This window comes from Geotrypetes seraphini, chromosome 15, assembly GCF_902459505.1.
Source record: "Geotrypetes seraphini chromosome 15, aGeoSer1.1, whole genome shotgun sequence".
Classification (NCBI taxonomy): Eukaryota; Metazoa; Chordata; class Amphibia; order Gymnophiona; family Dermophiidae; genus Geotrypetes; species Geotrypetes seraphini.
Window position 1 is genome coordinate 46,135,114 of NC_047098.1, and position 15,073 is coordinate 46,150,186.

The 15,073-nt window shown below is 39.7% G+C and overlaps 1 protein-coding gene across 10 annotated transcripts in view; it reads right to left on the reverse strand.

The window, feature by feature from the left end:
* The window catches only part of BCAS3 (BCAS3 microtubule associated cell migration factor), a 1,368,214-nt gene that overhangs the window by 537,570 nt on the left and 815,571 nt on the right, over window positions 1-15,073 (reverse strand). Inside the window, exon 23 of one of the 10 annotated variants that reach the window (XM_033921871.1) lies at window positions 1,170-1,274. The exons of the other annotated variants lie outside the window; for them this stretch is intronic. Coding sequence (XP_033777762.1) covers window positions 1,246-1,274 — 29 coding nt within the window. The 3' untranslated portion in view covers window positions 1,170-1,245. Of the gene's footprint in view, window positions 1-1,169; window positions 1,275-15,073 lie in introns of those variants that run through there. 10 annotated transcript variants of the gene reach the window in all.

A 15,073-nucleotide genomic window follows, 5' to 3' on the forward strand; every position in this document is an offset into this window, starting at 1 on the left:
CTCGTTGAGTACACCAAGGTCTTTATATCTATACAAACATATTAATGTTTTAGAAGAGAGTAGCTACTCTATGGCGTTTCTTTTCAAAATCTTATATCCAGGCAATATCAGGCCTTTCCACTTACTTGCTCATTTTCCTTTGACTTAATGAAAGAAATGTAGATCTGAGAAGCTTGTCGAAAATGTAGTGAGGTGCCCACCTGCTCCTTTTTTTCTCTTTTTCGAAAATGTACCTCAGAAAGAGAACCCTTTTCTAAGAGTAATTCTTCACAAGCCTATCTCGATTCAAAGCTTACAGTTACTTTCATTCCTGTATAAAGGATGTGAAAGTTGAAAAGCTGAAGAAACGGTCTTCCAAAAGAGCTTTGACAAGAGACTGATGTAAAGAGATTCAAGAAGTTAGTAAAAACATGGCTTTTCAGTATTTGGCGCCGCTTCCAGGAGTGTACTTTGTAGGGGCTTCTAGAGGGGCTGGAGTTGGGTTTGGGGCCTGGTGGGCTTTGGGACTGGATGGAGTGGGTTTTTTTTTTTGACAGTGTTCTTTTACCCCTTTTTTCTTCTTTTAGAGCTTGGAGACCCTTTTTCCTTATTTGAGGCTGGGGATTTGTGCTTTGTCCCTGAGGGGGGGAGGGGGAGGGGATTTTTCTGTGTTGTGGGTGGTTATATAGCTGTTGCTTGTATAGTTTGGGGTATTGCTATTGTTCATTTTGCTGGTTGTACCTCTGGTGCCTTTCCTCTGCTATTATGTGTATTTGCTGTTGTTGACATTTTTTCATGTCTAAATAAAAGGCTTTTATTTTAAAAAAAACAAAACCATGGCTTTTCACAGATTATTTAGCATATGTACTCCAAGACTGATACTTTTCTGTGAAGGAAGAAAGTTTTACTCAAATTGTTTGTGTCTGTTTTGTTTTTAGTGCTCATATACTAAGACCAACACACAACTCAAATAGGTCACTGCTCAATACATAGAGATGAAGACTAAATTTCTCCAGTGCCCAAGGTTAACCCCAGAACAAATCTTGGAAGTTAAACCCTTAATCGAGCTATCATCGAGTATATTCTTATTATATATGTAGCATATTGCCAGCTGATATCCATAATCATGTTACTTTATATAAATGGAATGTTGTACTGCTGTAAAAGCGTGGTACTTAGCTCGGGTGAACCAACGCCCGGCAGACAGCCCACGCCTACACGATGGAAGATCTCCATTTCGCTCTATTATCAATGTTCAGAGCTTCCTCAGAACAGCAAGGTGTTCAGCTTCCATACTACAACAGAACAAAATAGAAACATTCTTACTACAAGAATTAAACCCTTTTTATCACCACCCTTGACAAAAGATAGTGTGTCCTAGAAAAACATGAGAGCACCCACCAGTCTATATCTCTGGACTAACCCGTCTATACCCTACTGATTTATAAAAAGACAACCTTGATTGTACTAACAACACAATAACATAATGGTCTATGCACCGGCAAACTTTTTGTACTTACTAAGCCGAGTTACTAACCGGCTTCCCCATTGAGATGATACGAACAGAGCCGACGGAGGGCAAAGAATTTAAAACCCTCACACGGCGTCAGTCATCACTTCCGGCAACCCGGTTAATTAAATGCCATTCCTATAGTACGCCTCATCATTTTTATAGAAATTTTTAAAAGAATAATTTTTATAAATGTTTTAAAGTACGTCTATTTATGAACTATTAATAAAAGAAAAAGTAAGTATTTATGCTGACGACATAATGGTCCATGCACCGGCACACTTTTTTTATATACTTACTAAGCCGAGTTCCTAACTGGCTTTCCCGCTAAATTAATACGAACAGAGCTGCCGGAGGGCAAAGAATTTAAAGCCCTCTCTCGGCGTCTGTCGTCACTTCCGGCCACCTAGTTAATTAAATGCTGTATCTATAGTACACCTCGTCATTTTTATCTCGTCATTTTTATAGAAATTTTTGAAGAACCATTTTTATAAGTATTTTTATAAGTATTTTAAAGCCCACAATATTTAGAAATTATTCATGAAAGAAAGTATTAATTAAACCACGTGTTCATTAACAAGAATAAACATAAAAATAAGTAAAACCCAGTAGTTGTATACAACGGGCGACAAGATAACTTTAATTGAAGAAAACTTGCCAGTTAAGTGCAAAGTTTAATCCATTAGGATGTACCGTTTGTAATCTATCATTGATAATAGAGCGAAATGGAGATCTTCCGTCGTTTAGGCGTGGGCTGTCTGCTGGGCGTTGGTTCACCCGAGCTAAGTACCACGCTTTTACAGCAGTACAACATTCCATTTATATAAAGTAACATGATTATGGATATCAGCTGGCAATATGCTACATATATAATAATATAATAAGAATATAAAAGCTCTTAGAGAAAATAAGACTATACTCGATGATAGCTCGATTAAGGGTTTAACTTCCAAGATTTGTTCTGGGGTTAACCTTGGGCACTGGAGAAATTTAGTCTTCATCTCTATGTATTGAGCAGTGACCTATTTGAGTTGTGTGTTGGTCTTAGTATATGAGTTTAACTGAGGTTATTATTTTGCTTGAGTGAGTGATTGTTTTTAGTGCTTACAATTGTGGGGTTTTTTAAAATTAAAGTTTGTTTTTTTTAAAATGTAAATCGCTTGGTTCAGTCATTAAGGGCTCCTTTTACGAAGGTGCGCTAAGGGCTTAACACGTGGAATAGCGCACGCTAAATTGCTGCGTGCGCTAGCCGCTACCGCCTCCTTTTAAGCAGGCGGTAGATTTTTGGCTAGCGCACGCAATAAAACCGCTAGCGCACCTTCGCAAAAGGAGCCCTAAATTGTACTGTAGATAATTTTCAAACTGAAATTAACCAGGGTGTTCCTCTTTGCAAACTGAAAATTAACGATGACATCTATAAGTACAAAAATCTGGTTGGTGGGTTAGCTGTGCATTTGAAAATACATGTGTAGATTTGAAAATTATGAATGATTTTTATATAAACTGTTTCGTTTAATCATGTTGTGTAATTACGCTGCTTTTACTTTTTGAATATGTATGTTTTTATTGTGATCTGCTTAGGATTTTAGCAGAATATAAGTTTTTAAAATAAATAAACTGTATTGTATAGCAATTCAGTTATTCAGCACCCATGGGGATCGGTAGATGCAAGATAACTGTAGTTTCTGGTTGCTTGAAAGTTACTCTTAAAATAGTTTTCCAACTCACCTCTTTCTATCATCCCCCTACCCTCACTTGTAGGTCCAGCATCTGTTCCTCCCTTCCCAACTTCCTTTCTGGTTTGAATTACTTTCTCTCTCCCCCTTATCACCCCTTCCCCGCCCCCTCAAACTTATGGGTCCCCTCCCCACACTTCTAGTTCACCTCTCCCCCACTCCAAGTCTACCCACAGGCCTTATGGACCCCCTAACTTACCCGAAGCAGCAACAGCAGTGGTCCTGACCCACCACCCATCCCTCATCCAAAGCAGCAGCAGCAGCAGCAGCCCCGCCTCCCACGAGTCTGTTGCAGGAGATACTGATCACAGTTTTGAGCATCCCCTCCTTCTCCCTGCTCTCTACTCCCCCCCCCCAGTCAGTTAGTTTCAAAGCTGGCGACAGTCCTACAGAAGAGAACAGGAGAAGGAGACACTCCCCCCCCTAAACAGCAACTTGATCTGCTCACACAAAAGAACACAATGCTTACAGATAGGTCAAGGAGAGGAAGGGAACAAAGTTAACCCTTTATAACAATAAGCAATAAGGAACTGTGGAACTCAGAGAAAACCCCCTAAGGAACTATATACAGTACAAGTAATATACAATGTCTTCAAATAAAGACAGCTGGCAGAAAGTTCAGAGACACAGCCTCCAGGCAGCAAATAGTTCAGGCAAGCGCATAGTCAACAATGAGTGTGTGTGTGTGTGTGTGAGGGGGGGGGGGGGATGTTCAGCATTATCAAGATAAGAACCTAATCTTTTTTTCCAGCACAATAGGGATGGTATGCTGAACCAGGGATTGGGAGGAGAAAACCGGACAGAGGAGGTAAACACGAATTTGGGACGCTGAAAGGAGGGAAAGATGACAAGGGGTGCGTTGGGACACCAAAGGGAGGAGGAGGGTTGCATTTTGACAGGAAGGAAGAAGGAGCACATTGGCACAGGAAGGGAGAGACAGAACCCCAGTTCGTAAGTACAAGTTTGTACTTCTGGGAAAACGGGATAGAAATCAAAATAAATAAATAAATATAGTGCCATTGGGGTGGTAGACAGGTGGATATGGTAAGTTTTGGGAGAGATCACCATAACTTATAAGAGGTATATAGTGAGATGTATATCTGGCACCCTTTATGTGAAGTTCATAGCAGTGCCCTCTAACTTATCTCAATGATCTGTTAGGATGTCTGTGTGAACAGTCCATTATAATGCTGCCCCCCCCCCCCACATCCAAATGGTTTGGATTTTGATGTTTTGGACTTGAATGTTTCTGTGTTTGAAAATAGAGTATAAAGTTAGGCATCTTAAGGTTAGCCAAGATGTCCAAGTAGGTGATTTCCAAAAAAAAAAAAAAAGCTTTTGGATGTCTAGAATTCATCTTTCGAAGATGGAGCCTCTAAATTTGAATGACTTGCAGGAAACCGCCAAAATTGGACTTTTTTGAAAATGGCCCTCCTAGTGTGGATCTAAACAGAGAAAGAAGAGCACCACAAATGATTTCAAAACTTTGTGGCACTGGTTTTTTTTTTTAACAGTTGCGCCCAGTAGCCTTTGCCTGCTCTTTTCACTTTCCAGCTCAATTGAAACCTGCTGCAATGTCTACAGCAGCATAAACCATCATTCACTGTTAATTTTATTCCCTCTCCTCAGGCCACATGGAGTCCAGTCATTACAGTGACAGTCCTCCGGTTAAGAGGCATGGACCACAATCCACTTTAGAACTGGATATAAGTGTACTCTTCAGCCTGTCAGTAGGTGCTGCTTGTGAACGATGGCTATAATGCGTTCCTACAGAGCTTTCCTCCAGTTTATCTTTAGCCTTTGCCATCCCAAGGAGCAGGAGCTGGCTCTGGGAAACAAACCTCTGTCTCCCACATGGTTGTGCTATCAAAGAGTCATTGAGTGTCGCATGGTGGCACAGATCTGAGGCTGAAAGTGAGGTCAAGTAACTAAGAGCAGAACATGGAAAAACTTAGGGACCCAAATTTAGTTCCTCCCTCTGCCGGAGACTATGAAAAAGTAATTGCTTAAATTTGGATTACAAGCTTTCTCACAAAGGGATCTTACAAAACTGAGTATACTGATGGCACTTTGAAGATATGGCATTCCATTATCATACCAGGCAAGACAATATATTTTTTCCAATAGCACTATTAGCATGCAGCTCAGAAGAATAACAAATCAATTAAATGAACAGCATTTCAGGCCATAATGACTTACTACCTGCATCCAGAAAAGTGAAAATTACTGGAATGTGGCCACTGAATTAGCAAATCAGAAAATCTCATCTCTGCATGGAAGCTTTTATTTTGTAAAGCATACATGCTGTTTAGTCCCAGAATACAATCACTATTAGCAATACAGTTTTGCAAACCTGGCTTTAGTTACATTGTCATCAGCTGTGAACCATACAACTGAATTCTTGTCTTTAAAGGAAAGCTGTCATGTGGGAATGCTGACTTCTCTCTGCTCTGCTATCCATTTCAAAAGAACAGTACCCCCCCCCCCCCTAAAAAAAGAAAGAAAACCCAGGCAGCTTCTGAACGGGTTACTTTAAAAAGAAAAAGCATCAGAGGTGTGAGAAATGAAGTGATACCACCAGAATTAGAGAACTTTAGGCAGGCTTTTACCAGGTCAAAACCTTAAAACTTCTTTTAGGAACATGAAGAAAACATGCCAAGGGTTAATTGCTTCCCCATATGAAAAGCAGTTAACAAGTGAGAGTCAGAAAGCCCCGGAGAACTAGAAACAATTTAACAGTGGCATAAGAAGTAAACAAGAGGGGATGGGTTGTGGGGGTGGGGGGATGTATTTCCTTTGCTAAAGCTGCCTCCCTTCCTAAAGCATAGAGGTGCAGTGGGAACGCCAAGGCCTGGGCTGCTCATGACTCCTTTGGAAACATTTGTCTTCATTACTACTTCTTTTAATCAAGACTCCTTCATGAGCGAGCGTTCCTGCTCAGCCCCAGGAGGCAACTCTGGGTTGCGATAAATCAGCATCTTCACCGCAAGTCACTAATCAGCGCTCTTAGGGAAAGAATAACAGAAAAGTGTAGACCACAAAAGGTTGGCTGGGCGGGAGAAGGAATCTGAAGGCTCAGTGGCCTTAAAAAAGCACCTAAATAATTACTGCTACTACCTTTTCTATGCCATAGGATGCTCATTCTCAGAAATTCATTAAGGGGATTTCATGTACAAATTGCTCACATAGGTAAATCATTATCAATCAAAGAAAAGCAATATGTCCCAATAGTCATATGTGCTAAGAAATTTCAAATATTTCTAGCTGAAATGGTAAAAGCAAATTTATGGTATAACTAGGAGAAACACAAGCATAAGTCCCTTGCATTTCCATGCTACGGCTCTTACATACAGTAATAGCACTTAGGGCACTGACCTGCATAAGAGCTAACTTTTGGTACATATACATGCAAGGGGCACCTTTCAAATGTCCTTATAGAGGGAAATTCTGTGACACTATGGGACTCATAATCAAAAAAATAAACCATCAATAAAACCACCTAAGTTGGCATTTGGACATCCAAGTGTCGATAACAATCAAGACCTTTGTCCTGGACATTTAGCAAGATGTTTCTCTCGCTGTGCGTCCAGAATTCCAGGGGACATGCTGGTGTGTTATGGGCAGGCTTTGGGTGGGCTTAACTTGAACATCTTATGGCGATAATCAAACCTTTTCCAAGACATCCTCGATTGAACTTTGACATTCGGAGCTAGACCTGTTTTAGAAGCGTCTAAGTGCCACAGAGGTACCCAAACTGACTAGATGACCACTGGATACATGAAAGTATGCCCCCCATATTCCCCAGTGGTCACTAACTCCACTCCCACCCCAGAAAGATCTGAATGAAAGAGTACATACCTGTCTCTAGAACAGCAACATTTGGTATGGGAAGGCCTAGTAAAGCACCACACAGGTGTCTTAAGTAACCTGGTGGATGGGCTAGTGGACCACAGAGAAGAGGATTCAGGCCCATAAGACACGCTAACCACTACATTTATGGTAGAAAGTGTGAGTCCACTAAAACCCTATTCTACTGTCATATAGGTGCCACCTGTAGCCATGAGATTTATTGGGGTAGTAGAAAGGTGGGTCTATAGTAGGTTTTGGAGAAGGTTTGGACGACTCACCATAAATTATAAGAGGTATATGGTGACATGTACTGCTGGCACTCTTTTATGTGAAATTCATAGCAGTTCCCTCTAAGGTGTCCCACTGCTCTGTTGGCATGTCTGTGTAGCCAGTCCATCACAATGCTGGCTCCTCCCACATCCAAATGGTCTGGATTTGGACATTTATTTGGTTGAAAATGGGATATAAAGTTAGGCATCCTACAGGATGGTTGTCCTGTTGGCCGAGACATCCATGTAGACGATTTTCAAAAAATATATATTTCTGGAAATCTAGTAGTTCGGCTTTCGAAAATGTATGTTTCTGTGCTTCCAACTTTGGACATTTAGTGAAAACATTCAAATCAGACTTAGACATCCTTTTTGAAAATAGCCCTCCATGTCTAAGTGGGAGCCCTACTTGTGTGTACCTTTCAAAAAGGCACTAGATATTTACAGAAAGGAACTTAATCAGATTTTCATTATTTATTTCAAAAGATTTATAAACCCTATCCTTGGCCAAAACCACTCAAAATGGTGTACAATTAAAACAATGCATACCATGTCACATCCATTACAAAAGGTAAATTTTTAGAGCTTTCCAAAAGCTTCCAAAAATTCCTCCATTTTTCAAGCAGCCTGCTCCAGCTTGCTACTGTTACTTGTCTAAAAGCCTTCTTGCCCAAACATTGTTTCTTAAACAGTCTTATCCTATATAACAGTGTCTCTCAAACTGTGTGCCAAGGCACAGTGGTTTGCCCCGACGAGATTCTGGGTGTGCCATGAGAGAATCCAGAATTTCACTTTATTTTTAAAAATTCCCTTCATAAGTATACACTATAACAGATTACATGTATGTTGCATTCTTTGATGTGATTGGTCCTTGAAAATTAATGGCAAGTAATTTTAGCTTTAATTTTTTTATGCAGTAGTTATCCTAACTTGAGGAACAAAGCAATCAAGGCTTTGTTATCGTCTGGATCTTCTTATCTTTGCAAACTTGGATTTTCAGCTCCGACAGAAATGAAACTGAAAAAAAGAGAATGACTGCTGATGGCGGATAATGAAATGTGTGCTTGCTTATTGACTATTGAGCCGTGTTTTGAGTTAATTTGCCCTCAAAAACAAGCAAATCCTTCTCGTTGATCAGCAGTTCTATTTTATCTAATTTAGTTTCACTGATGTTACAATTACTTAAAGAACTTTAAATAAATAACTCAAATTTAATTTTTTGTTGGTTTTGCAATTTTACAATTTCAATTATAATGTGCCGCAAAAAAAATTTGCTCTGTTTAGTGTGCTTTGAAAAACATTTGGTCCATTTAGTGTGCCAGAGCTAAGAAAGTTTGAGAGACACTGTTATATATTCAGCAAAATTTTCTGAGCAATACGTATGAAACAAACATCTAGCAATGAACACATCTAGGACTGAAGACAAGTCCCTAACAAATAAAGGCACAAATGAGCACATATACAGTACATAGAAACAGAATGGGTGGCTCAGAAGCACAGCTTGATAAAAGAGGGGTAAGTGACTTGCCCAGGGTCACAGGGAGCTGTTTTATTATTGGTAAGATTTTTTTTTTTTACGTGGAGTTTATTTTATTATGTATGTTTTTATGTCATCTGCCTAGAACCGTGTGATAGTGTGGAATATAAAGGTTTTAAATAAATAAATCCATACATCTCCTTTAACCAGTTGTAATAAATCTGTTTTCGGGAATTTAACCTTTTTCTTTGTTTCATTACATAGATGAAAACAATCCACACTGCTTGCCCCCCTTTCAACCTCCCTCCAACATAAATGATCCTTTAATTTCCTCTTATTTTTAGGCTTTTGGTTAGCCCTGTCTGATTCTATCTGGCCTCAACTGCATGTAAAGATTGCCGCTCCCTCCCTGAGCTTAAGATTCTCTATCAAAACAGTACTGGCAGAAGTGCTTCCTGTCTAGCTCTGCCTCACATGAGTTTCTCGTTGGTTAGCAGAAGCAGAAACCAGACTAAATCCAGAAAACTCAAAATGCTTCCCCACTCCCTCCCCCATTCACCATGGCCCTGACATCCGGAACCGATTTAGGAAGTCCTGTAATGGTTACCAAACCTTTAGGACCTCGCTCTGCTTTTCTGAATCAAACATATGTTGAGGACCAGCAGTGCCACCACCCATCATCAAGTAACCTTCCAAAAGCTAGAGAAGTGCTTTTTTATTTCAGCTTAGTCTGAAAACATAAAGCTCTTTACAAGGAATCAAAATGAAATACATGCAAATTCATAATCTGAGTGGCTGCTAACGTGCTGACTTCCAGATGTTTAAGGACACAGTGCAAGAACAATACAAAGAAAGGTCAACAGTTTCCGTCAGAGATTTTGCTGAGTTTAAAAAAAGAAACAGTTCACACTCGGATCTCATCAGGATCAAGAATTCTGCACAAATAGCAAAATATTTACTAAGATCATCGCAAGGGAATTAGCCATCCTAGGCAAACTTTCAGCATTGTGCCTCAAACCTCAATAAGTGTTTGAGCCCAGAGACCACACTCTCTGCCCCAATATTTTGATAATTAAACCTAATATGACAACCCCAACAAAACCTCTCCCAGAGCAATCCTATAAAAATTCATAAGTGGACAAAGGGAAGACAAGATTCAAAAGCTATTTCTACAGGTAAATACCACTTTAAGAAAATAAGAATAGCCTTACTGGGCCAGACCAATGGTCCATCAAGCCCAGTAGCCCGTTCTCACGGTGGCCAATCCAGGTCACTAGTACCTGGCCAAAACCCAAAGAGTAGCAACATTCCATGCTACCGATCCAGGACATACAGAGGCTTCCCCCATGTCTTAATAACAGACCATGGACTTTTCCTCCAGGAATCTGTCCAAACCTTTCTTAAAACCAGCTATGCTATCCGCTTTTACCATTGAAAATTGATGATCCTTAAAGCACTTACAAATATCAAGGGCTCGGAAAGAAAATACTATCTTTGCAAATTTTCTTTTCAGAACTGGTACAAAGCCTATGGAGTAATTTACCTGTGGATTTTGCACCAAAATATACAGTTTTCAAAACTGCCACACGTGCTTTTAAATATCAAAAGTTATTGAACATTATCTAAATATGAGTATACACCCACTATTTCTATAAACGAGTGTGCTCCAATTTTCAACTAGCGTACCAATTTGCACGTGCAAGTTATAGAATAAGGTCAGTTGTGTGCACCACTTAATTCAATAATTGGTTGTTAATTGGAGTTAGCTAATTATTGACTATAATTGTACTTAATTGGTGATGATTGACACCAATAAACAATTGCATGCATAACAAACCTTAGTCACTAGTCTATAAAATGCATGCTCCAATTTCAGAATGCACAACTTCAAGAGGGTGGGGGTGTGAAAGGGGGTGGGTCAGGGTCATGCCAGGCTCTTACACAGATTATAGAATACTTTCATTTATAGAAAACTGAGAAACAGAGAAAAATGAAGGCAGATAAAGACCATATGGCCTATCTGGTCCGCTCATCCATGCCATCTACTATCCCCTCCTCTCCCCTAGAGATTTTATGTACTTATATGGCCTATCTGGTCCGCTCATCCATGCCATCTACTATCCCCTCCTCTCCCCTAGAGATTTTATGTACTTATATGGCCTATCTGGTCCGCTCATCCATGCCATCTACTATCCCCTCCTCTCCCCTAGAGATTTTATGTACTTATATGGCCTATCTGGTCCGCTCATCCATGCCATCTACTATCCCCTCCTCTCCCCTAGAGATTTTATGTACTTATATGGCCTATCTGGTCCGCTCATCCATGCCATCTACTATCCCCTCCTCTCCCCTAGAGATTTTATGTACTTATATGGCCTATCTGGTCCGCTCATCCATGCCATCTACTATCCCCTCCTCTCCCCTAGAAATTTTATGTACTTGCCCCAAGCTTTCCTGAATTCAGATTCACAATTTTCTCTATCACATCCACTACTGAGAATGCTATTGCGGTGGGTGATCTCAGCAATGGAGCTGGGCAAAGCACATGTGTAGTTCCTGACAGATGCATACAGAAAGAGCATGGGGGCAGTTCTATAACTGGGCACCACAATTTAGACACCTAGATGCAGTTTATGTTTATTAGACCTTGTTATACTGCTTCAGCATAAGATAGATCTAAGCGGTTTATAATACAAATATTTTATGAAAGGAACTTCATCAAAGATAGGAAAGTAAAGAGATAGGAAACATATAGCATAATGTTATGAGGTTAAACAAACAAAAAAAAAAAGGTTTCTATACTGACCCAAATGTCCACTATCCATCACACTCCCCAAAAGTCATGCCGCTGAATCGAGTTCAATCAATAAATATGGGAAATATCTGATAAGGATATGCCAGTGCCAAATGAACACTAACTGCCTGATATTCAGCACTATTTAGCCAGCTGGGAATAGCTCCTGACCGGCTACATAGCACTAAGCTGGCTAACCACCAACATTCACATCCACCAGGAGGCCATTCCAAGCTTTCACCACCCTTTCTGTAAAAAAGTATTTTCACCTTCATCCTAAGCTCCCTCATTCCACAGCTACCTTTCAACTGAAAGAGACTCATCTCATGCACGTTTATGCCACGTAGGTATTTAAACAAACAAAGAAGCAACTAGCAGGGAAGAAGTACTCGCAGAATAGTTCTTGGCTGCTCTTTAATGAAGGCTCTCGACACAGTATTCAAAGGCAAGGAAATAACACTCCAAACGAAGATCAGGCTTGTCCATGCACTCTTTTTCTAAGTGGTCAATTACAGTTGGACCCTATGGAAACAAGACAGAAATAAGATTGACCCATTTGAGCTTTGGTACTGGAGAAGGATTTTATGTGTGTCGTGGACTGCCAGAAGAACTAACAAGTTGATTCTGGAAGAGATCAAACCGGCTATGTCACTCGAAACCCAAACGACGACCTTACGACTGAAGAGAGAGATCACTGGGGAAGTTCATCATGTTTGGGGAGATCGAAAGAACTAGGCAAAGATGGATGTCCAGTTGGCCTAGACATCCAAGTAGACGATTTTCAAAACATATATATTTCTGCAATCAGATAGCTGGGCACACTGAAAACAACCATAAGAATGGCGCTGGAGGATCTTACGGTAGTCTATAACCCAGAGCATAATTGCCTGACATGCTCCTGGGTCCACCAATTCCCTTTGGAATTTGAGAGCACAAGTTATAGAATAGCAACTAAGGGCAGGTATGTGTCTAACTGTTACAAGTGCCTTTAGCGCCAATTAAAGCCAATTATTGCTTACCACCAATTATCAGCTCAATAATAAATTAAGTTTACTATTACTCGAGTGCATAAATTTATGTGCTAATTGCATATTTAGGTGTAGAACTTTCTAAAATTAGGAGGTAAGTCATGGGGGGGCTCAATGGATGGGAGGATTCAATGACTAAAGTGTTGGGGGATCACGAGATGGGAGTTAGATTTGCATATTGGAGAGGGGTGTCAGGGGGTGTTGTGGTCATTTCCTTTACAGCTTTTTCAGCAATCGGAGCCTACTATCTGCATTACTGCAGCCAGGAACGTGCAATGCTCCCAACTGCAGCAACATGATTTTATATTAATTGCAAGAGGTTATTAGCCTGTGGTAACTCTTTATTAATTTGAAGGGCAGTAACAAAAGTACGCAATATATTCCATTTTGAAATGATATATTCAGCATGAACAGTGCCAATGGCTTTAGTGACTTGTTGACAGCTCATTAATAGATGCTCTCCAGTTCTGATTTATATACTAACTAATATGTATATAATTCTGAACTGTATACATTTCTGCATTTTTAGGGGAAAATTAAAATACAAATGTCACCACACATATAATTCTCCTACACTCCTACAAGTTCTGTGATGAAACAAACAACCAAAAAAAATACAGAAAACAAAATGTGACAGTTTTAAAGTTAGATCTTTGGAGTGTAGCACTAGCTGTCCAGTCTAAAAAAAATTATATATATATATATATTTTTTTTTTTTTTTCAGTTTAACAAAAAAAAAGAAAAGAAAAGAAAAAAAGGAAGCAGTCATTATACGATTTTGTATTTTAAGTATTTTCATAATCCAATATAAATTGGCCCACCCAAGGATTATGTCTTTCTTATAAGGACGTGTTTATATAGTCACTGGGTGAAAGATTGCAGAAGTTGAACCACTAGTTTTGAAAGCTGAGCCAGACCAGGAAAAATCAGGATACAGTTTGGCACTTATGGAGGCTAAATGATTTCCTTTTTAGCTGCTGATTTCTACTGGGAAATGTATCCTTGGACTGAAAATTGCATCCGGAAAAATGTTTATGTAGTGTTTTTCAAATGACTGATTATTCTTCTAACCTTTAACACGCACTGTGTGTATATGTGTAACTCTCTTCCCATTAACTCTTTCCTCACCAAATGAACTTCATTCTGTAGTAAGCCTTGTCAACAACAATAAAAATATATATTAATACTTTAAGGCATTATTTTCCTTAAGAGAAAGTGACTCCAGTGGCAAATACTTTGAACCAGAAACTGTGTAGAACTATCAAACCATTATTGTATCAGGAAACATGGGTGTTAAGAAAGAGGCAAATGTTACAGAATATAATAGAATAAAGTACTATTAAAACAATTTAAAGTTATAGAGTAAAGTACTATTAAAAGTGTCTTTCAGAGATATGGTAAGAGATCATTTTAGACACACTTCACAGAAAGTTTTATCAAACCTTCAACCATAAATATTTTTCGCTTTTCGTGGGATCCTATCTATGACATTTTCCAGAAAAGTATATCTTAATGGTTACCAAATTTTGTGGGGGGTAGTTCTATAAGAAGGGCGTCGACATTTAGACGCCAAAAGGATGGAGGAGTGTGTAGTGTGGTGGTTGAAGCTACAGCCTCAGCACCCTGGAGTTGTGGGTTCAAATCCCGTGCTGCTCCTTGTGACCCTGGGCAAGTCACTTAATCCTCCATATCCCCAGGTACATTAGATAGATAGTGAGCCCACCGGGACAGATAGGGAAAATGCTTGAGTACCTGATTGTAAAACCGCTTAGAAAAACCTTGATAGGCGGTATATAAAATCCTAATAAACTTAAACTTAAATGACGAGAATAATATTTTGGCTATGCAATAGCATGTAGCTTGAGGGGGCCCTTGTTATCTCCATGTTAATGCATTATTATATGCTTTGGAAAATCTCAACTTTGTACATTAAGGATGGACTGTGTGTCTATACGTGCATTCTCAATGAAATTGTAAAGAAGAAGGGACGGCTTCCCTCTGAGGAAGGGCTAAAGTGACTAGGGCTTTTACCTATTTGGGCACTGGCCCTGAAAATCACCACTGCTGGTGTCTCCTCATCTTTGCCCACAGACTGCCCGGCACTGACTGCACAGTTCTACAGCAGGATATCCATTGGCACTGTGAAGTTAAGCACTGCTGAATATCCAGGGACAGCCTGCTGAGCGGAGTTTAAACAGGCAGGAGCAAATGAATCTGACACTGGATGTAAGTCCCAATATAAACAACTGGGTGAAGTTTCAAAACAAATGTTCCTGAAGGGTTATAACTATTAACACATAAAGGAACAAAAACCACTTCAAACGTCTTTTAACTTTCAATGGTGCTCAGATTCCAAGATGGAGGTTAAAAGTACTCAATAGGGGCTTACAGCCCGTGAGAAACTTTATATGGTATCAATCATTGCACCTAA